The following is a 23,950-nucleotide window of genomic DNA, read 5'->3' on the forward strand; positions in this document are numbered from 1 at the left end:
AAATTGGGAAGCATCAAAACAATGTGGGATAGAGGGGAAAGTGGTGAACAAGAGGTTGGTGCCCTAACGTGGTCTCATCTTTGACATTCCCTAGGGTTGAGGTTTGGACAGAGTATTTCCTCATCCTCTCAGTGAATGTTCCTTCACCTTCCTTGGTGAGATAACAGGCTGGCAGGGCTCAGGGTTCTCTGAGGTATTGAGTGTTTAGGAGCAAGACATAGAGAAGAAAATCAAAGTTTCTGGGACTGTTTCAGCTGAAGCAGAGAGAGAGAGCTGGGTATGTAATGAGGAGAACTGAGGGCCAAGACACTCCACACAGTTTCCCACAATGATACTTCACAGTTGGTGCTGGTCAACATTAGTGGTGAAATACAAGGGAACTCGAGAGTGTGTCTGGCAGTGTTCCATTCGCAGCTGAGATGAGCTGACCTTTTCTGGCTAGGCAGATGTCCCTCCCTCTTCTGTGTCCTCACATGTATCCTAAAGCAGTGGGGGCGAGGAAAGTCTGCTGTCCCTGCTAAAGCAGGACTGTTTGATACAGTGAACGACAGGAGCAGCTGTGCTCTCTCTGGCACCTGCACACTGGGACAATGACAGGCACCTTCCTGATAATAAAGGTCCTCACCCATGTTTTGTGCAGTTTCAGATAGCTGTACAACCCTGGCTCAGACTCAACACAAACTCCTAATGTGATTAGTCAGAGCATGGTGCCATACCCCTGCAATCTTGGCCCTTGGGAGACAGAGGCAGAAGAATCAAGGAGACCATGCCAGTCTCTAGCTGCACAGTGACTTTGGTGATAGCCTGGGTGTTAAAGACCATTCCTGAAGAAATAAAATAAAACCAATGGAGTTTTAAAAATCAGCATTCCCAATATTTGGAGTCTTCTGTCTAGTTAAAAGAGAACTAGAGAGGAGGAAGAAACACAGGGCAGGGAGGCTGAAGCTATTGGAAGAGCACTTCGGGGCTTTTTACAAAAAGGAACAGGCCACCTGGACCTGGAGATAGTCAAGAAAACAGAAAAATGCAGTGGTGGGGGATAAAATAGAATGGAGGAAAGGGAGAACATGGAACTTGGAGGTGTTAACCATGGTAACATAGGATTTGTGGGACTGAATGCTGAAGGGAGCCAAAAGACTTCATTGAATAATAAATTTCTCTGGTGATTGAGTAATTTGCTCAGCACAGGGCAAACAGAGATGGATTTAGTGAACATGTAGGTTAGTAGACCAGGAAGTAAACTGAGGCTGGAAAAATGTGTAACTAGGACAGCAAACTTGTCAGGAAAGAAACCTTTTGTGTTTGTTTTTTCTCTGCTGTTTTCTTGAATACTGGTGATGCTTAACAATTATGAAAATGAACTGGGTGCTGGTGCATGCTTTTAACCCCAGCACTTGGGAGGTAGAGGCAGGTGGATCTCTGTGAGTTCGAGTCCAGCCTGCTCTACAGAGCGAGATTCAGTACAGGCACCAAAACTACACAGAGAAACCATGTCTCTAAAAAAAAAGAAAAAATATGAAAATAAGCATGCTATAGATATATCATAACAATTCTGATCTGAGTGTCTGGGCTCATAGGTGAAATCTCAGCACCCAGGAGGCTGAAGCTGGAGGACTGATGCTGGTTGTTGGCAAATGTAGGATAAATGGTGAATCTCAAGCCAGCTTCAGTCACAAAGACAAACTTATTCCTGAAAAAAATAAGAGAATAGAATTCTTTCTGCACACACTGCTAGCTCAGTTAGAAAGGACTGAGAGAAAGTGCTGGGTCCTTTATTTCTCTGACCTCTGGAGAACACATGAATTGTCGAATGTGTGGCAGAGCCTATGAGCCTTCAGGATCAGCTTTAAAACTGAAGCTGCTTCTTCATTTTCACAGTCATTGTCTTCACTAGAGTACAGACTTGCAGATCATAAGGAATCATAGAAGTACAAAGAAAAGATAGGAACCCAACAAAACTCAGGTCTGCATCTCTAATTTATTTGCTCTTTTTTTCAAGAAGTCTTTGACTAGGGTACCAGTGTAGTTTTATGACATCACTCTACCTCTTAGCCCACCAGTACCTGAATGGTCTTTTGGTCTTTATGATGCTGACAACCTTCATTTTCCTCAGTGTCCAGTATCTCTGACCCTGGACATGTGGGTTTTTTGTTTCAGAATCCAGACAGTGTTTTTGTCTCTTTATCTGATTCTTATAACTGTGTTTTTATTATCTTCCCAACAATGTCTGGTAAGTAAAGAAATTGAAACATTTCTTTCATTGAATTTTCCCACACACTTTGAGAAGTCCAGAAAGTGTGGAATCATGGGTAGAATACTGAACTAGAAGCTGTTGTCCTAACTAGAATCTTATCCCTGATCTATGTGGGGTTATGATTTTGGACAGAACATTTCCTCTCTCACTAAATGGATCTTTACATTCCACAGTGGAATATCTGACAGACTGGGCTCTGGGCTCACTGAAGTGTTAAGTGTTTATGAGCTCAGTGTAGACAAAATACTCAAGTAGTTCCTGAGAGCATTTCCACAGAAGTAGGGAAAGAGCCAGGTGTGTAGATAGGCACACTCAGAGCCAAGATGTTCCACTGCAGCAGCATCAACCCTCCACTCAGTTTTCCACGTTAGCATTTCCATGTTAGTGCTGTTGAGCAGTAGTGTTGGGATGTGAGAGGAACTGGTGGCCACATCTGCCACTCATCCATGAGTAGGGTTGCCTTGGAGGAGCTGGCTGGATAGGCAGCTGTGTCCTACCTAGAGATCAGTGAGCAACCCTCAGGACAGGACCTTCAGGGTAGAGAATTGGGACTGTCTAGGGCACATGAGCAACTGTGTCTCCTGCTGTGGTCCCCAAAGAAACTCTCTAAAAGTAGTTCAGGGACAGGACTGCTTATTCAGGAGTGTCCCCTGAGCACTTGGGAGCTGAGATAGCTGAGTAACCACTAATTCATGGCTAGCACCCTCTGTTGCATAACGAGTTCCTGGAGAGCATGCCCTAAAAATAAATCCCTGTAGAGTTTTAAGGGAATCTTTTCTATTCATTGTACATTTTTTCTAACATATTTTTACTGATTATTTGGCAATGTTATATAATGCACCTGATCAAAATAGCTTCCCATTCCTTCCAAAGGCATTCTCCCACCCTGTGCCTGCCCAAAAGAAGAAAAAAAAAACATAAATTCTAATTTGTGTTTTCCACGTAGTCATTGGAGCATGGTGAAAGTCTCATTGGCCAGCCCCTTTAAAATAACTGAGTCCTTCCCCACACTCAACAGCCACATCTCCTGCTGGAAGACATCAACTGAAAAGAGCTACATTTCAGCATCTTTATCACACTTTAAGGACTCTCTTCAGTGGCTTACTGTCTAGACTGCTTCCTTTTTTATTTGAAGGTGGGAAAAGGCTTCTGTGATAGGTTTCTCATTCTCAACTACGAGTCTACAGTCATTGTTACCACTGCAAAAGAAGCTTCCTTACCCGGAACAGCCAGTGGCAGCACAGCTCATTGACTTCCATATGGTTTCTGGTGGCAGCATGGTTTATGGACACCAACATGGCCTCCAGCTACAGCACAGTCTCCAGAGGCTTTTTGAGCTAACCCAATCCAGAAAATGAACCATTCTCCATCTCCATTAGTGTGAGCTTCAGCAGCTGTAGGTTCACTTATCTCTGGCCCATGTATGGAATCTGCTCTGCTATTCTTCTTCTTTTTTTTTCAATTTCATGAGACCACTTCTTAAAAGCATCTTCCCATATGACCTACCATATTTTAGTTGTTTTTGAGATTCTGTGCTCTCTCAGATTCATCCTCTGCTGCCCTATCTCCAATCTTACCCTCCTTGGGTCTCTCAGGCTCCTTAGAGCTGCTCCATGGGCCTGTGGATGCCAGCAGCCACTGCCATCTTGAATTGATCTCCTTTGTAAACTCTTGAAAAAATTTATTTAATCCCAGTTTTTAAATTAAAATAGAATTCAGGTTGTAACTACTATCTCAGCCATGAAATTGCAGGATTAAAGCCTGTATCTCCATGGCCATCGTGGTCAGTGAGTTAGCAATACGTAAATTAACATAAACTAATATTGATCATTGGAGAAGCAAAGTAGCTCCTTTCCTAACTACTTGTATCTGGTAACAGGTGATATTCTCACACCTTGGCTCACAGACCATCAGAGCTGTCCAGATATTAAAGGACCTTTCATTGCTGGAGCTCCAAAGAAGGTAAGTCTCATTGCTGCTGAAAAGAGAGGTCATTTGTATGTAATCCTATGGAGCAAATGTAAAAGCCTGGTGCCCTTTTCTATGTTTAAACTAGCGAACCTCACTTTTTTTTCTCCCTGGTGGACATGTCTTACTTTGTCTTTCATCAGAAGTGTGATCACAGAAAGCAGGTCAATAGTGTGAGCAGTTTGTCTTTAGAATTCATTACACTTCTGCTCTCAAAGACACTGACAGCCAAGAAAGGTTCAAGAAAGGCTTGTGCAATGCTGTGGTCCACGGAGCTCACAGTTCCCAAAGGTTTTTTTTGTTTTTCTGCTGCTTCTGAGCCTTAGTTCCTGGAATCTTTAAATAGCAGGAACTGAGTTTTCCTTGCTCATTGTCTCACAGAGGCTCTTGGAGACTTGAGTATCCTAAATACTAATTAAATCACTTTGGGCACCCCATCACAAATCCTTTTGCTTCCAGCTGGGATTGCATTGTGGAAGGCATGAATAGGGTTTCCTCCAAGCTTGGGTGCTCTCTGATTGCCTTGGTAACATCAGGAGAAGCCCGTGTGGTAACTGTTGGGTTTATGCTTAAGCACAATCCTCTGATGTGTGCACAACCACTCATAGCTACATATGTCTTCTAGTGCGAATCTCACTGAATGTGTGTAAGGTCTGTTCCTTAGGTTAAATGCTAATCAAGAGCTCCTTCATATTGTTTTCAAAGGACACAGACATCCCTATTCCCAACTCTACCTCTTTACTACTGTAGTAAGAGGATCCCAGGCTGGGTTTGTTCATACATTTATTGAGCTGAATCACCAATGTGGTGTTTTATTTACTCTAATTTCATTAGGGAGATGTATGTGTGCGTGTGCACGTGTGCGTGTGCATGTTTGTGTGTTCTAGACCGCTAGAATGGCAGGATGGCAGGAGATGCATTTTGATGTTCCCCATCTTCTCTTTTTCTTAGATCAGGAGCACCATTCGCAGACATAACAATGCCACTCTTCTGACCCAAGAGCAGTTCCAACTTTTAAGCTCTCTGGAGAATATTTACATCAATAATAACATTCCCTGGAAATCTTACCTTGAACTGAAGACCTATCAGATAAAAGCAGAAGTCCTGCTAAATCAAGGCCTCACAGAGGAAGCACTTGTGATGTATCACAAATTTTCAACGTGAGAACCTGCAGTTTTCCACCTCCTTTCCCATGACTGATCCCTCACTCATCCTATCCTCCTCTTCATGCTTCTTACCCTTGCTGACCATATGGAACTTGAAAAAGTCATCTTTTAATCAGATGACAGATTTCTCTGGCAGATCTGACACATGCTTTTCCTTACTGTTCAAAGACATGAGGACCAAAGTTGGTGGTATCCCATATAAGGGACTTCATGAGTAGGAGAGTTCTTGAGCTTGTGTCCACAGGGCCCAGCTTTTAGACAAAAGAGTTGACAGATGAACAGGATGTGTCTGCACTGGTGAGTGTTTTGAGTGCTCTATCTCTACCCAGGCAGCCAGTCGTAGGCTTATTGCTGTGTGTGGCAGAGCCAGATTCCTCTTCTCTACATCCTGTAGCCTATTGATTGGTATAGCAAAGAGGTTAGCCTTTCCTGTAGCTACACAGCCACCAGAGGACTGGGCTGTGGACCACCTAGTGTTGGAGTGGCTCAGCACAGTCCCTGAGCTGTTCACCATACTTGGGTAGGCAGAATAAGATTGCAGAGCTGTCCCCAGGGAATGACTCCTATAGTCTTAATGACAAGAACATTGTGTGTTTGAGGAAGGGAATGATGGTAAAGGTCTCACCAGTCATATTTAGCCCTGAGATCACCAGAGTAGGTCAGCTCAGGCACTCTCTCGACCATTTCCAGTAGTCTATAGTGGAGGCATCTTTGTGGATTTCTGGGAACTCTCTAGCACTCTGCTTCTTCCTATTCCCACGGGGTCTTTATTTATCATGGTATCTTTTTCCTTCTTCTCCCACTGTGTTTCTGATCCAGCTGGGACCTCCTGCTCCCTTAAGCTCTCTTTCCCCTGACCCTTGATCTCCATTACCGCCCCCCCCATCCCCAGTTTGCTCATGTAGATCTCATCCATTTCTCTGTCGTTGGGTGATCCCTGTGTCTTTCTTCGGGTCCTCTTTACTAGGTAGCCTCCCTGGAGTTGTCAGTTGCAGTCTGGTTATCCTTTGCTTTACATCTAGTATCCACTTATGAGTACATACCAGGTTTGTCTTTCTGAGTCTGGGTTACCTCACTCAGGATGATGTTTTCTAGTTCCATCCATTTGCCTGCAAGTCTCATGATGTCATTGTTTTTCTCTTCTGAGTAGTACTCCATTGTGTATATGTACCACATTTTATTTATCCATTCTTCAGTTGAAGGGCATCTAGGTTGTTTCCACATTCTGGCTATTACAAATCATGCTGCTTTGAACATAGATGAGCATGTGTCCTTGTGGTATGATGGAGCATTCCTTGGGTATATGCCCAGGAGTGCTATAGCTGGGTCTTGAGGGAGGTTGATTGCCAATTTTAAAGAAAGCGCCATAACGATTTCCAAAGTGGCTGTACCAGTTTGCATTCCCACCAACAGTGTAGGAGTGTTCCCTTTTCTCCACATCCTCTCCAACATAAGCTGTCTTTAGTGTTTTTGATCTTAGCATTCTGACGGGTGTAAGATGGATATCTCAGAGGCATTTTGATTTGCATTTCCCTGATGATTAAGAATGTTGAGCAATTCCTTAAATGTCTTTCAGCCATTTGAGCTTCTTCTATTGAGAATTCTCTGTTTAGCTCTATAGCCCATTTTTTAATTGGACTGTTGGTTATTTTGATATCTAATTTCTTGAGTTCTTTATATGTTCTGGATATCAGCCCTCTGTCAGATGTGGGGTTGGTGAAGACCTTTTCCCATTCTGTAGGCTGTTGTTTTGTCTTGTTGACCATGTCCTTTGCCCTACAAAAGCTTCTCAGTTTCAAGAGGTCCCATTGATTAATTGTTTCTCTCAGTGTCTGTGCTACTGGTGTTATATTTAGGAAGTGATCTCCAGTGCCAATGTGTTTGAGACTACCTACTTTCTTCTTTCAGGTTCAGAGTAACTGGATATATGTTGAGGTCTTTGATCCACTTGGACTTAAGTTTTGTGCACGTTGACAGATATGGATCTATTTGCAGTCTTCTACATGTTGACATCTAGTTATGCCAGCACGATTTGTTGAAGATGCTTTCTTTTTTTCCACTGTACTGTTTTGGCTTCTTTATTGAAAATCATATGTTCATAGGAGTGTGGATTAATGTCAGGGTCTTCAGTTCAGTTCCATGGTCCACATGTTTTTATGACAGTATCAAGCTGTTTTTATTATTTTAGCTGTATAGTAGAGCTTGAAGTGAGGGATTGTGATGCCTCTAGAGGTTGTTTTATACTTCTTGATAGCTGATGTTTGCTGAATGTACCAGTAGATAGAAGAGTGAAGACTTTTCTCTCTCCAGGCACTGGGGGATAAGGGGATGTGGGATTTCAGGGTGTGCCTTTACTCACTCCATGAACTTCTCAAACCCTGAATTTCTTCAGGGCCTCATTTTGATACTTGTAACTTTTTGTCCATCTTAGTCACTCTGCTCTATTCCTTTAGACTCTTTATGGAGAAACTCAGAAAAGGCCCGAATAAGTGTCTTTCAGCTCGAATAAGATCCAAAATCAACAAGGTGAGTCTTCATTGTCTATGTGACTGATCTAAAATCTCCAGAACAGCAGTGAACTACTTAGAAAAAAGCAACAGATCATGACCCTGGGTATGATGGGAGCTGATGCTGCCTCAGCATAGCAGTACAGAGGAGAGGGATGTCAGGAAATGGGGTTCAAGTCATGTATGAGATACTGACGCCTCTCCCCACTTGTTTTCTTATTCTCTTTTCTGACATTAGAACTGTTGTAATTCTTCATTTCTGTTTTGTATTGCAGACTATAAATAACATTTTTGAAAAATTTGAGAGCCTTAAATTCACACTCCGAAGAAATCATACTAAGGAGTATGAAGGCTACCTAGATAAGGTCAGTGTGTGAGCATGGAGGAAGGAGGATTGTGTGTCACCTGCTCAGCCTGTGTCCTGGGGTTGTGTTGTGTTGTTGTTTCAGTGAGTCTGTGATGCAATGGATAGGCTCCACACTCAATTGAACACACATGCACTTTATCCAGGTGAACCAACACACACACACACACACACACACACACACACACACACACACACACACAAAGTGCAGTAGGACTCTGAGAATATTGAGACTTGGTTGTTACTGAAGAAGGCTATACAGGAACTGACTAAGGTGGTGGTGGCTGTTCTCCATAGAACTGCTGCTCCATGAGCCCTAAGCTGAGATGTCAGACCTAAACAGACCTATACTTTGAAAATCTTTTTTGCTGGTAAGGCTTTTTCTTCTGGGATTTGAAGATGTAACCTAAATCTGTTTTTCTTTCTGTAGATGAAAAGAAAAGAGGAAGAGGCAAAAAACAAGGCGTTCCGGAAGCATAGAAAATATCATGGACAAAACTCCCGAGACTTCCCCAAATTCAGCTCTCTTCTACAAAGACTTATGAGTCGTGGAAAGGTGGGCCCCAGCCTGACACCAACATCTACAAAGTCTGAAGAGCCTTCAGGAGGAAGCACACCTGTGAAACAAACAGTGGTGTGTGGCCCACAGGAAGCCATCGAGGAGATAACCCCCACCCCTTCAGCAGACACTGCTGGGGAGACTAAGGTGGTGAAAAGCCCAGGTGAGTCACCACAGGTCCATGACTTGGAAATGACTTGTATATAAGTGTTTCCCATTGCATCTGGGTCAGCCACACAAAACTGAGACTGCAGATCTCCAGTAAAGTAAGGCGGTACTGGTGCACAGGTGTCCGAGGTCTAGAGCACTGAGCAACACAGAGAACGTCCCTTCCCCTTGTCCATGTCCTCAGCCATTTGCTTCCATGGATCCACTTTGCTGTGGTAACAGAACCTCCTGTGATGAGTGTTGTCTCGTTCCTTCCTGCCATCTAACTGTCTTGTCAAAATAACCTTTAACTTAGTTTACTCAGATAAGTTTCCTCAAAACTTGCTTGAGTTCAGATCCTCATCTTTTCTGAGCTCTGTAGAGATTTGAAGAAGCACATTAAGAAAATACTAAATCATTTTCCATCATAAGAAATGGTTACTTTATGAAACTTGGACTCTCGGATAATTTTAGGACATAATGGAGAGATGTGAGGGCAACAGAATTTCAGGTGCATGAGATTATGTTTTCAGCATTTGGTAGACTCTCACAAAAAATCCTCAAGTAGGGCCAGAGATGTTGACTCTGTGGGTGAAGCGCTAGCAGTGACAGTGTCCAAACCTGAGATGGAATCTCCAGAAAGCACGTGACAGTGAGGTGTGGTTGGCCACCTCTACATTCAAGGTTCTTTTCAGGTGAGATGGGACAGGGAGACAGGAGAAGACCTGGTTTCTTACAGCACAGCTAGCTGGGCAGACACAGAAGCACAGAAGAGATTCTGTTGGACCAAAGGGGCCAGGGAAGATCAGCACTCCAGGCAGTCAGTTCACATCTGCAGATATGCTGAAGCACCTGTGCATCCTTGCTCACACATCAGCATGGACATTCTGAAAAACAAACACAGATCACGGACATGTGCAAACACACTCACAGTTCATACATAAAGGATTTTAAAGGGAAAATACACATATTTCTGAAAAAAAGTTCTCAAGTATCTCATCTCATTTGGTTTATGTTGTTTGTTTCATTTGTAACATCTACTTTTACAGCCTGAATAGACTTGACTTGAGATCCTGCCACCTCAGCAGGCAAATGCTGAAATTCCAAGTGTGCATCACCAAAGCTGACTTTTCAGATGTTTCTAAAGTATTGGTTGATTCTTGTCTTAGCTTGCAAGAGTCAAAAATCTCTTCTTGAGTGAGGAGGAGCTGTAAGCCAATTTTTAGTGCTCTGTCTCAGTTAGGCACAGGTGAGAGAGTCGGCCTTTGCCAGAATTGAGCCTGTGCATTAAGCAATCCACACATTTCCAGATGTAAGAGTTAGCCTTTCCCAGCTGTGAGCCTGTGCACTCAGCAATCTACACATCTGTGTAATGTAATGAAAAAGCAAGAGTAAGCTGCTCAATAGGAACCTATTGGACTGGAGAATAATCAGGAAAGGGATGACTGGTTCCAGCTAAGTGGAGCCATCTGTCCTTGGAACTTTGCTGAGCTAAGTGCACCATTTTCACTCACATTTGGATTTGAGGCTGTGACTTCTCTAGGCGGTGTGTGCCATGGGTGACCCTGTAGTTCCAGGGTCTCAAGGGTTTCCTCCATCCCTACGACATACCCTATTAGGGACAGTCTGTGATAGTATGACCTTGAGAAAATCTTTGTATGCTTTCATGCAACTGCAACCTCTTGAAATCTGGTGGGGTTTATTGTGGCCTCAAAACTCTTGGGAAAAATGGTCTGCATGACTGAGCATGCTCACAACAGGCTTTCCTCAAGTGGAAGTTCTGGAATACTTGCAGTTTGGCTCAGTCTAAGTCTGAAAGGTACAGACAATGGAAGCCAATTTTGTGAAACTCAGTCTCAAAACCCATGAGGACCCAGGAAAAACTAAGTCCAGACCTGAGAGTCCAGTGGCCAGCAGACCTGGAGATCTGAACCACAGATAAAGAAGACATGTCTGTCCCAGGAGGGACTCAGCAGAAGTCTATATTTTCTCTGCCTGTTTGTCCTGTTTAGTCTTCATGTTACCCACCAGAGTTGAGAGGGCCCTTTGCTCACTGAGTCTGTGAACCCACACAGAAATTTCTTTGCAACCAACTCATGGTCACACCCAGAAATATGTTGTTCCATCCACTTAAGCTGACAGTAAAGACCATGCTCACAGCTACCACTCAGCTGTGGCCAGAGCTTGGAGAAAAAACTCCCTGCCTATTTTGTGGTTCCATCATGGGGAGAGGGGCTGCTGTAGAGAATACCAATGACTTTGTGTTTTTCCTCCAGGCTACCAGACTGAGTTCTGCTCAGGGACACCAGGCCCTGTAACCTCAGATTTCTTTCTCTTTTCCATTGCAGTTCCGAACTCCAAAGGCCTCCGCCCTGTGATCCTTCCAAAAGACTTATGGGATAGGTTCCTGCTTTCTGCCAAAAACAACACGGAAAAAGGAGTGGAAACATGCGGAGTCTTATGTGGTACCCTGGTAAAGATAGGAAAGCTCCTTGTTCTGAGACTGTTTCTTCCCCCTTGGCTTCCTATGACTCCCAGAAAACATATCCAGGGGCTGTGTCTATACTTATCACTCCACAGAAGGAACCATGGATGACAAGGCCTGGCCACCTTGAATTTGATGATTTTGCAATTGGTTGCTTTTCAGAGTCCCTTGAATTGAATAATTTGCTTCAGTGCTATAGTTAGAAATTTTCACTCTAGTGGTGCCTAGTGCCTGTAACCCCAGTCATTGGCAAACTGAGGCTGGAGGCTTCCTACAAGTTCAAACCTGGCTCACATACAGAGTGAGACATTGAAGTAAAAGCAGGCAGGTTGTCAGGCAGAATGTCAGGTATGAGACATGGAGACAGGCACATTGAGTACTTCTAAAAGGAGGAGGACTCAGTTCCTTTTGTAGCCTGGTCTGACCACCTACTCTGTGGTAAGCCTTGGAATATAAATTAAACACTTCAAGACCCTCAATCAGACCTATTGCCTGCTGCAGGGAAGACTCTAGTCTCAGGATGTGCTAGGAGGGACATGTCAGGTTCATCTTATCCTCTGTGCCTTCATACAGTTCCCAGCAAAGCACTGGAGCAGTTAAGGTGGAGAAACACTGAGGTGAGGGAGAAGGATGAGAGTCATTCACTGGGGTGGGGGCTTCACTTACTTGTATTATGAGAGAGTGGGTTGACAGTGCCAGGGAATTGTAACAAGTTGTTTTCTCTTGGCAGGAAAAGGAAGAATACCACATCAGTCATGTTATAATCCCTGTGCAGAAGGGAACGTCTAATTACTGTTGTATGGAGAACGAGGAGGAACTCCTTTTTGTTCAAGAAGAGCTGGGGCTTCTCACCTTAGGTTGGATTCATGTAAGCAAACTGACCTCCCTGTGGCAGCTCCTCTTCTAAACACACTGCCTATTTCTTTCTCATCACAAAGTCAATGCATTCCAGATCATCTGTCTCTGAGCACATGCAGTCACTAGTGTTTCAGCGTTGAGTCAAAGGCACGTTTCCTGGTGTATTTCCAGCTCTTCTAATTTTATCTCTTACTCAAAGTAATTCTTCAAAGTTCCAATACTTTGTGAATAGATGAATAATGGTAGCTTTCCTAGGATGTATGAGAACATGGTGTAGAGACCATGTCCCTAAAAGCTGTATGACTGGACGTATTTTAACGGCAAGATAATTCATTCTAATGATTGCATTTTGTCTTTATGGAGAAGCACTTGCTTTGTGCACACCAAAAGAGCACCTTCATGCAAGATTTTCAGGTAGTTGGCCATGCTGTGCAGGCTTGTGGTGATCTTGAAGGAAATAGAGTTCCTTCCCTAGAGAGTTCTTCTGAATGATTCTCTCATTTTCATGGCTTCAAACTCACAGAACATGCAGTTTCTCTTAGAATGGGACAGGTGTAAGCCACAATCAGTTGGTTATTTCTAGGTTTTGCGAGATCACAAGTACTTTTGTACTCACAGCTTGGGAATTGCTGATATGTGAGGCAGTTTCCTGTATCTTTATGCTCCAGTTACATAAATTCTTACTGCTTTGCCTAACAATAATATACCATGGCAGATGGAAATTTGTCCTTTTGTGCCTGGAGATCACACAGAAAATGAGCACCAGTTTTGATGAGGCAGAGTCCATTCTACTTTTCAGGAGATAAATATAGGGCACTGTGGGTTTCATGGAAAGAGGAGTCCCACTTGAGGTGACTTATAATGACTTACAAAGAAGCCCAAGGAGAGCTTCCTGGGGAAGTGGTCCTGCATCAGTGAGCAGTCTTGTCTGTTGGGATTTGTGGTTGATATTAGGAAAGGATGGCAGATTTGTGTTGACATGACCCTTCAGAGCCATGCTCTCCATTGTCGGGTGAGGGCAGAAAGAACAGACCTGTTTTTGAGTAAAGGGAGAACTCTTTGGGTGTTCTGGGCAGAACAATGATGTGATCAAAGCCAGATACAGAAGGTAAAATGAAGGAATTGCAAGGCTGGTAACAGTGGGGAGGTCAGTTAACGTTTGGGAGCTGGTGACTTCCAATGACAATGAGAGGGTGATGGCCATGTGCACAGGAATGTGGGATTTCAGGGATCCAGGGGCTGAGGAATAGAGGTTGTCCAGTCTGTGACAGGGCAGGCTTGGAGTGGGACCCATGGGGATGGCAGTTATCATAAGCATTAGTAGGGCATCTAGAGGAAGATGGCCTTTGGAAGTGGGGTTCAGTCCTACCTTGTGGAATTTAAGGCACTTGTGAGATATCACATCTATGGAGCCTTTGCTGGCAGTTGGATGGAGGTTTGGGGAAGCCCAGTGAAGGTAGGAGAGGAATCTGTGTGGCTTCTGAATGGAGGTGGTCCAGAAAACCTGGTAAATAAGGAGTGTTGACAGCAAGAGAAGTGATTGGCTGACAGCTGAGGAGGAGATCTAATGAGGAGAGCGGGAACACAGTGGGGGATGACAGAGACACAGGCTGCAGGAGAAATGGTTATGGGGCTCACAGAAGATGCACAGCAGGGACAGTGGGGGAATGAGTTCAGTATGTGACCCAGGGACAGGCTCCAACAGAAGAGGATCAGCTCATTGAGAATGGTGGCTAATGACTTTTACGCCTTGGTTGGTAGAGACTGCAAGGTTTAAAGAAGCCATGGAAAGCTTGGTGTACGGCACAGTCCTGGAAGCCTAGCCTTCAGGAAGGTGGGCCTGCTGGATGGTGACTTTGGCACCAACCTGTGCTACACAGGCAGACCGTGGCTTGAAAACAAAGTCATCTGATGAAATTACTGCTATTGTGGAGCTTGTCAGGACTGCCATATTGAGGATCACATCTATCTAGGCCAAGATTCTAAGCGAAAGGGAGAGAGATGAGGCTGCTTTTTGTAGAGTTGGGTTAACAGAGTACGGACATGTACAAGAATTGGGAAATGGTTTCATCATGATTTTGTCTAGTTATTTTTTGTTTCCTTCACTTTAGTTTTTTCTTTGACTTTTAGTTTTACAAGTGCTTGATATTTTAAAATATAGCTTACTTGTAGTGTACATATATGAACAGCAGAGTTTAATGACTCCTTGAGGAAAGAGGAATTTGCTGAGAGCCTGGTCCATCTTTCCAAATTCCTTCCTCTGAGACTGATCCCCCTCTTGCTCTAACTGTCTCTACTTTGATCTCTATAGAGTTAATCTCCTAAGTGTGCCCCCTCCCTGCTATCAGTACTTCATATTTGCTTATGTCCTGAAATGCAATGGATAGATACATGACTTTCACATCTGGCTTTCTTGGCTTAACATCTGCAAGGTTCCTCCCCATTCTGGCATGCAGTTGTTTGATGTGTGTTTACACCTGGTGAGCAAGTGAAGGAGGGGAGGGAAGGGAAGGAAAGAGGGGTAAGATAATGTGGCAGTAGTGTTTACAGCACCACACCCGAAGGGCAGAAGGGTCTCCTCTTAACAGGGAGAAATCACATAGGGAGGTCTCAGAGGCAGGTTTGAAGGCTTGCAGCTGAAGACCCTGAGAGTCTGTTGAACTGATGTTTGAAGTAGTCATGGGAACTCTGAGGGAGATGGAATCAGAGTCTGCTGTTAGCAGGAGGGAAGCAGAGGTAAGTTAGATGCTGAAGGACAAAACTTGGTTACTCTTTAGGCAGTTAGTATACCTAGGCTTGGATGAATAAAGGGATCTTGTCCTCAGTGAATGACCAGCTTAGGACCTTTATGGATCAGGAAGACAAAAGAGATAATTCCTTCTTCCTTCTCCACCTAGTAGACCAGAGTGTTTTCCTGGCGTGATTTCGGGATTCATGGTGGGAACCAGTTGTTGAAGCTCCTCGGGACTGCTTTCCTTTGTGGATCAGGCATGGGGCTCACTGGGAATTCTTGGCTTCTTTTGTCTTCTCAGACCCATCCAACCCAGACAGCCTTCTTGTCGAGTGTGGATTTACACACTCATTTTTGCTACCAGAAGATGCTCCCAGAATCCATTGCAGTGGTGTGTGCACCCAAATATAAACAGTGAGTATGTAGGATTCAGGTCTGGATGGTACAAGAGCAAAATGCTCCATGGCTCAGAACACTGTGAAAATGAATATCCAGAGTGTCTTAAGTGATTGCTATGAAAGCCTCCCTTTAAGGTGCATATTCTAATTAAAACCAGCTGCTCTTAAAAGACGTGCTGACACCATTGCTGGGCTCCATCTTCAAGAAGTGACTTCAAGAGCCAGAGGTTAAAGAAATTCCACACTGGACACTGCATACGAGTGTCATCTCTTATCATTCCCAATGTCATGTTAATCTGAGTTTCTCGGCAGAGCTAATGTTGAGAAAGCAATGAATCATCTTGTTTTGTTTTGTAATAAATTTTTGTACACTGGATATTGTCTCACAGGGGCTATTGGACCCTGGTTTCAGCACACCCCCAACTTGCTACTCAAAATGATTGTCCTAACAGACCTAACTTTTTGTTTGATTCTTCTTCCTTCTCATTTCTACTGTTGAGTTCCTTTGCATCATTAGGCCAAGAAAGGGATCCAGAGAGAGTGAGACAGAGAGGGCGGTACACGTACAGGGGTAAAAAGAAGGGGAGGAAGGAGGAGGAGGACAAGAAAAGGATGAGGAGGAGAAGAAAGAGAGGGGGAGGGAGGGTGGTTGAGACTATGACAAAGAAGACAAGGTCTAACAGGACAATGACAATGATGACTAGGAATAGGAGAAGGAGTTCCACATGGTCTATGAGGGAGGAAGAGTTGTGCAGAGAAGAGGAGAGACAGGAAGAGAGGAGGGGAGAAGGGTAGAAAGGTGAAGAGAAAGGGGAGGAGGGAGAGGAGGAAAAGAAAGGAAAAGAAGGGGGACAAGAGGAAAGATGGAGAGGAGAGAGAAGAAAGAGACGGGGGATATCTGCTCTACTGTAATTTTATTTTTTCTCATTTCAGAGTTGGAATTTTTACATTAACATCTTATGGATTAAAAGTAATAGAATTCTGTCCCAAGAGAGGATTTCATTCTCATAATCAGGACTCAGCTCTCTTCTGTGTATGTATCTGTGTACAAGAAATCAAGGCCATATTCCCAGCCAGGACATAGAGCTGATATGATTGAACATCTTTTTGATCCTCATGGAAGATCAACCTCATCACCCACCTTCCTAGAAATCCATAATAACCATGTATCTAGGAAGCAGTGGGCTGTGGATATCAGTTTCTTATATTTGCAACCTGGTCATTTACTGTCTTTGAGGGTGCTGGCCATCTGGACCATTTTTCCTGATAACTGGGGATACTAATACTATGTACTTTACAGGCTGCTGAGAGGATAAAGGAAGAGGGACTGGGGTGGACTTAGGGGCAGAGTGTGTACTCAGCATGCTTGATACCTTGGATTCCATCCCCAGTAACATGGGGAAAAGAAATAACCCACAAAGTATGGAATCCATTAGCTTATTCAAGGCTTATTACTTATTAATTTGTTCTTCATCAATGTCAGTTACTAGGTTTCAGAGGGTGATCAGAATGCCAAAGAAAAAGCCATGTAAGATAGATAAATTAAGCATATTTCATTCTGAAGTTTTGTGCTCACCTGCCTAGGGAGGTGTTTTTTTTCTCCCAGTTTGTATCTGTGATAACAACACACTTAGTGTGATCAGGCCTCAGGGCCTCAGATCAGCCTCAGATCAATGAGATTCTGGCACTTTACTTCACATTAACCTGGACTTTTTCATCCACTTTGATTCAGAAGGAATGCAACAACATAGTGAAAAGACCAGAACCCAGTCCTATAAAATATATAAGATTGAGGGATACAGCACAGAGATTGAAGGAAGGCTAAGATACTGAGATCAGAGTGCTAATTCCAAGGGGTAGAACTCTGTATGTGTTTTCTATGTATCATACTGAACGTGTGTGTGTATTTATATATAGTTTGCATCATACTCCTGATCCTAACAGTAAAATAAGACCTAATGAAACTTCAGCTTTCTTTAAAAAGTATATATATATATATATATATATATATATATATATATATATATATACTTTTATTTCATTATTTTTATTTCTTTAACTTCATTGTGTAGTCTTTTAAAAGTAGACCCTGTTTTGACTTTAATTCTCTTTCTATTTGGATTTTCACATGAGTTTAGTGCCTGTGTGGTTAGAAGAAGTTGGCAGATGCCCTAGATCTGGAGTCAAGCCATTGCTCACTGCCCACTTCCCTGCAAGAGCAGTGGGTGTTGTTAAACACTGTACCATATACTCCAGTCCCTGTTTTCTAGTCTCATGGATCAAACCAGGTTTTCAGTTGAATGTGGGGAAGATCTTTGTAAAATGATCTGTTAAAAAATAGATAGCTCTATCTTGGAATAAAAAATGATTAGGTGCTAGAATTTTGAAAGATGTTGCACAAGTAAAAAAAAAATGTCTAAAACACCAGTTCTCAAGTTCCCAATTGGCAAGACCTCCTCCAAACCCGACCATGGTGAAGCACACCTGTAGCGCCAGCACTTAGACAGCTGCCGCAGGAGATCACAAGTTTGAGGCCAGCTGAGGCTACATAGCCAGGCTTTCAGATTGGTAAATCCTTATGACTTTGTATGCCAAGTGTGAGTATCTCCTCAAGGACTATTAGGTCCCCTTTACCATCTGATTGACATCATGATTCCAATACTGCACTGAACTTCCTGGTCCCTTTTAATAAAGGAATGTTTCACAAGTGACTCTGGAAAATAGATGCAAAGATACATGGGGAGACACTGAATCTGACCATGTGGAGAACTTGGTAGGAGTGTTGGGTGCCAGATCTTTTGACATTGCTTCTATTGACATCAGGATTTCAGTGCTAGGATGAGAACTATGTAACTTCAGTGAGCTTCTCCAATCAGAGGCTTATTGCTTGGGATGTGGCTGAGTTGGGAGAGTGCTCCTGTTTCAAGCACCAGGCCCTGGACTCATTTCCCAGAACTACTGAAATCTGCCATGGTGGTGTTTGCCTATAATCCAGCACTTTGGAGCTAGTGGCAAGAGAGTAATTTCAGGATCCCTCTGGCATACCTAGGTTACATGTTCTAGACTGGGTCACATGAAGCTCTCTTTTGGTATAATATAAAAGGTATAAGCTGTTTCAAAACAGGAGTTGTCCATGCCTTAACCACATTTCCTTTTCTCCAATTGCAGGACTGCAGTCACGTCACCATCCAAAACAGCCTGGTGACTGTCACAGATTTGCGATGAGTTAGATCCCACACACCTACATCAGTGGGAGCGTGTGTGTGTGTGTGTGTGTGTGTGTGTGTGTGTGTGTGTGTGTGTGTATTGTGCATGTGTATTTTGTGTATATGTGAGTGAATGTAGGATGGTGTATGTGTATATGTATATGTGTTCAACCTATGTTGTGTATGTTACAGCTGTTTCATGTATGTTACATCTTTGTCATTTATGTTCACTGGTGTGTATGAATGGCACAATGTACTCATTCACAGAGCCCAGAGGAAGACACTGATGTGTGCTCTATTAATGAATTAGAATAGTATATCAGTAATTCATAATGACTAGAAATTGATTTTATTATATAGTTTACTTGTTATTAGTTTTAGATGATATTTTCTGGCCCAGATCCAGTATAGGAATAAGGGCCCAATGCACGCACTTGCTGGCTTGCCTCACCTGCCACAGGGAGCCTAGAGGACAGGTTGTAATACCAATGCTCACTAACCAACTGAAGAAAAATGAAGGTCTCTGTGGTGGTATTTTACTTGTACTGAAATGTGATTTTAATTGTATGTTAATAAATAAAGTTGCCTGGGGTCAGAGTTTTAGAGCCATAGCAAGTGCGTGGCGGTGGTGGCGTACGCCTTTAAGGACCTGGAGGGTGGTACATACAGGCAGTGACAAGGCAGTCACGTGTTTAGTTTACAACCAATGAGAAGGCAGAACATCTAGACTATTTAAAGACATACACACAGGAAGTAGGCCCCTTTTTTTGGAGAGCTCTCTTGGCTGAAGCAGGATAGCTGAAGCAGGAAGGGTAAGGCTCTTAGTTCTGACCTCTTGGCTTTCTTCTCTGAATCGGCTCTGTGTTTCTTATTTAATAAGACGGTTGGTTACATCTACATTTGGCGCCCAACGTGACAAGAATCCATTAAAACTGCTTAACTTGGCTTGGCTGCAGGTCCGGGTTCCCGCCAGGGCGGCCGGCAGGTCTGGTTTCCCGCCAGGGCGGCCGGCTCCCTAGCCCGGGCCCAGGTCGGCTTGGCCTCAGGCCGGACTAACCTTGAGCTACTTGCTTAAAGCCAGTGCTACAAACAACTCAGGCCTGCCCTGCCGAACAGGGCCCCTGCCTGTAAAACCAACGCACGTGGTTGGAGCTTAAGGTAGCCAGAGCCAAGGCTTGACTAGGCTCAAGCGGGAACACGTGGCTGGATTCAAGCTCTTAGGCAGAACTTGTGGCTACGCTTGCTTGCTCTCTCTCTCTCTCTCTCTCTCTCTCTCTCTCTCTCTCTCTCTCTCCTTGGACTCACACCTCGGACACTAGGTGGCTGTTTGAAATTCCCTCGGATTGGTACTGTTCTACAAGGACTTGGTAAGTCACTTAACATATCAGATATTTTAAAGGAAACTATTTAAAAGAAAAAATTTTTTTCCACATTAAAAAAAAATGGGTTTTCTGTGTACATTGGAAGAAAATTGGGCTTTGTTTGCAATTTTAGACAGTCTGACAATGGAACAGCTATATGAGAAGATTAATGTTGATCGAATTATGCATTTTATTACTATGTTTATCCTCATTTTACTATTTAAAAAGATAGTCAATTTAAGTGCCAGGATGACAGATTTGCGATGAGTTAGATCCCACACACCTACATCAGTGGGAGCGCGTGTGTGTGTGTGTGTGTGTGTGTGTGTGTGTGTGTGTGTGTATTGTGCATGTGTACTATTAAACCTGTAAAAACTCAGACAGAAGAAACTAACAGTGAAGCTGCTTCAAGATTGGATCATAGGGTTACAGAAAGAAAGCCTGTTTTCACACAGTCACCCTTAGTTTGTCCAGTAACCGTACAGCAGTCGCCTGATCAAATGACTACACAAAATATTTGGGCTCCAATTGAAATGATAGATTTACGAAGGTTTAAGGAGGCAATAGTATCTTATGGTATGCATTCCCCATATGTAAATCAAATGTTAAACTCTTGGTCAACATATAATAGGATTGTACCACAGGACTGGCGGGAGCTGGCACAAGCTGTTCTTGAACCCAGTCAAAGGCTTCAGTGGCTAACTTGGTTCAAGGACGAAGCTAAAAATAGAAAAGCAGTGGAGGGATAAAGGAATACAAGTCTGCCAGGATCAGCTTATTGGAGAAGGTCAATATGCTTCAGCACAAACACAATGTTTATATGATGTCCAAACCCTAATTTTATGTCGAACAGCAGCCTTGAATGCATGGGACAGAGTTGAGGAACCAGGAAAAAAAACTGAGTCATTTACAAAGGTTGTACAAGGCCCAAAAGAATCTTTCACAGATTTTTTACAAAGACTGGCTTCAGCAGTAAAGAGAATGGTCCCGGATTCAGAAGCTAGTAAGATAATAATTGAATCTTTGGCCTTTGAGAATGCGAATGCAGCATGCAAAACAATAATCAGGCTGTTAAAGGCAAGATCTGCACCTTTGGAAGATTCGATTAGAGATACGGTTAATGTTGAAGCTCATGAGCATGATGATACGTGGGTAGGAGAAGCAATTTCAAAAGGTTTGAGGAATGTTAGATGTTTTGGATGTGGAAAACAAGGACATTTGAAAAGGGACTGTAAACAGGTCATTCCTAGAAACAATGTTTCTTCAAGGAACAATGGCAACAGAATGCCCCTTCCTTCTGGAGTATGCAGAAGGTGTGGTAAGGGAAAACACTGGACCAACGAATGTAGATCAACAAGGGACAGACAGGGTAATCCTTTGCCTCAGTCTTCGGGAAACTCCCAGAGGGGCCTCAGGCAGGCCCCAATAGCAAATCCAGTTCAAACCTTTCCTGCAGTCGTAGAGGAAACCCCTACCCAGAGCAATTAAATAACCAAATGCCTATTGGAATAAGTCATGCTGGTCAGGATGATGAAACAGAGAGAATAGAAAATTCAGGAGCAAATATAAAGAAAATTTTTTGGCAAACTTTTATTAATGAACAAAGACCAAAATTATCGATAAAAATAAATGGTGTTTTGTTGTCTGGTCTGGTAGACACAGGTGCAGACATTACCATAATTGCACCAGAATTTTGGCATCCAACTTGGCCTCTTCAGGAGGTAAATGTTCAACTGTTAGGAATTGGGACATTATCTCAGGTGAAACAGAGTGCAAGATGGCTCGAGTGTATAGGTCCAGAAGGACAGAGAGGAAAATTGAAACCATATGTAGCTAACATAGCTATGAACTTGTGGGGTCGAGACTTGTTGCAACAATGGAATATTCAGATTAACATCCCTCCAATCTCAGAAACAAATCATAAATTAGCACATGTTTCTGAGAGAAATATTAGAAGGCATTATTCTGAGTGGTCACCAGCCATCCATATTATACAAGAACAGGGCACAACAACTGATGATCTTCCAAAGACACCAACACCTCTACCTTTAAAATGGTGAACAGACAAGCCTGTATGGGTCCAGCAATGGCCTTTAACAACAGAGAAACTCCAGGCTTTAGAAGAGCTGGTAGAAGAACAGTTAAATGCTCAGCATATTGAGGAATCAACCAGCCCTTGGAATTCTCCTGTATTTGTTATTAAAAAGAAATCTGGTAAATGGAGAATGGTAACAGACCTTAGAGCAATTAACAAAGTAATTCAGCCAATGGGCTCTCTACAATCTGGAATTCCTCTGCCTACTCTGTTACCAAAAGGATGGCCTCTCATAGTTATTGATTTAAAAGACTGTTTCTTTTCAATACCGTTACAAGAAAAAGACAGAGAAAGATTTGCTTTCACAGTGCCTACTTATAATAATTCTCAACCAGTTAAAAGATTTCAATGGAGGGTCCTCCCACAGGGAATGTTGAATAGCCCAACTCTGTGCCAATATTTTGTACAACAGCCATTGGAAGTGATACGTAAAAAATTTCCTAAATCTATAATTTATCATTATATGGATGATATTTTACTAGCTGACTCAAATGCAGATACTTTAGAAAGAATGTTTGAAGACGTAAAGAAAATTTTGCCTTGCTGGGGATTACAAATTGCTCCTGAAAAGATACAAAGAGGAGATTCTATTAATTATTTAGGATATAAAATAGAGCTACAAAAAGTTAGACCCCAAAAGGTGCAAATTAGGAGAGATAGACTACAAACTCTTAATGACTTTCAAAGATTATTTGGAAATATTTCTCATCTACGAACTATTGTTGGGGTAAAAAATGATGAACTGCATAATTTGTTCAAAACCTTAGAAGGTGACAAGGACCTAAATAGTCCAAGAGAGTTATCACCTGAAGCTGAGAAAGAATTGGCCTTGGTAGAAAAGGAAGTACATGAAGGGCACATGGATCGTATTGATCCAAAGCTGGATTGCATTTTGGTTATTTTACCTTCTAGGCATTCTCCTACAGGAATATTAATGCAGAGGGAAGATATTATATTAGAATGGATATTTTTACCAAATAAACCAAACAAAAAATTAAAAACTTATGTGGAAAAAATCTCTGACTTGATTTGGAAAGGAAAATTGAGACTTCGTCAATTAGCAGGAATAGACCCAGCAGAAATTGTCGTACCTTTAACTAAGGAGGACATTGAAAAATTATGGACAGAAAGTGAACCTTGGCAAAGAGCTTGCAGTAATTTTTTGGGAGAAATTAACAGCAAATATCCCAAAAGCGATAGAATTGATCTTATAAAGAGAGCTGATTGGATCTTGCCTCGAATTGTACGGGAAAAGCCCATATCTGGAGTTCGTACATTTTATACAGATGCCAACAAACAAGGAAAGGCAGGTTACAAATCAGAAAATTTAAGTAAAGTGGTTCAAAGTCCTTATAATTCAGTTCAAAAATCAGAATTATATGCTATTCTGTTGGTATTAATGGATTTTTCAGAACCTCTCAACATAGTAACTGACTCTCAGTATGCTGAAAGAGTAGTATTACATATTGAGACTGCAGAATTTATCCCTGATGCTTCAGAATTAACTTCACTATTTATTCAATTACAAGATACAATCAGGAAAAGGAGTCATCCTTTATATATAACTCACATTCGATCCCATACTGGTCTGCCAGGCCCTCTAGCACAAGGCAATGATGAGATTGATAAGTTATTAATAGGAAATGTGCTGGAGGCCTCAGAATATCATAAAAAACATCATGTCAATAGTAAAGGTTTAAAAAAGGATTTTTCCATAACCTGGCAACAAGCCAAAGAAATAGTAAAGAAATGTCCTACTTGTTCCTTCTACAATCAAACGCCATTACCAGCAGGATGTAACCCAAAGGGTACTCAAAGGAATGAAATCTGGCAGATGGACGTGTTTCACTT

The 23,950-nt window shown here is 42.6% G+C and overlaps 1 protein-coding gene across 10 annotated transcripts in view; it reads left to right on the forward strand.

The window, feature by feature from the left end:
* The window catches only part of LOC131922405 (STAM-binding protein-like), a 46,012-nt gene that overhangs the window by 17,288 nt on the left and 4,774 nt on the right, over positions 1-23,950 (forward strand). For 6 of the 10 annotated variants that reach the window (XR_009382270.1, XR_009382275.1, XR_009382274.1 and 3 more), the window contains 8 exons: positions 4,134-4,216; positions 5,174-5,382; positions 7,842-7,914; positions 8,171-8,260; positions 8,690-8,981; positions 11,314-11,438; positions 12,181-12,318; positions 15,341-15,453. Coding sequence is in view for 2 of the 10 variants with exons in the window: in XM_059277212.1 (XP_059133195.1) it covers positions 4,134-4,216; positions 5,174-5,382; positions 7,842-7,914; positions 8,171-8,260; positions 8,690-8,981; positions 11,314-11,438; positions 12,181-12,318; positions 15,341-15,453; positions 16,371-16,470; positions 18,606-18,662 (1,280 nt within the window). In the remaining 8 variants the exon portion in view is untranslated. Of the gene's footprint in view, positions 1-2,157; positions 2,231-4,133; positions 4,217-5,173; positions 5,383-7,841; positions 7,915-8,170; positions 8,261-8,689; positions 8,982-11,313; positions 11,439-12,180; positions 12,319-15,340; positions 15,454-16,370; positions 16,471-18,605; positions 19,497-23,950 lie in introns of those variants that run through there. The other 4 variants (XM_059277212.1, XR_009382282.1, XM_059277225.1 and 1 more) reach the window with 4 other exon arrangements.

The sequence above is a fragment of the Peromyscus eremicus genome, chromosome 1, assembly GCF_949786415.1.
Source record: "Peromyscus eremicus chromosome 1, PerEre_H2_v1, whole genome shotgun sequence".
In the NCBI taxonomy this organism is placed as follows: domain Eukaryota; kingdom Metazoa; phylum Chordata; class Mammalia; order Rodentia; family Cricetidae; genus Peromyscus; species Peromyscus eremicus.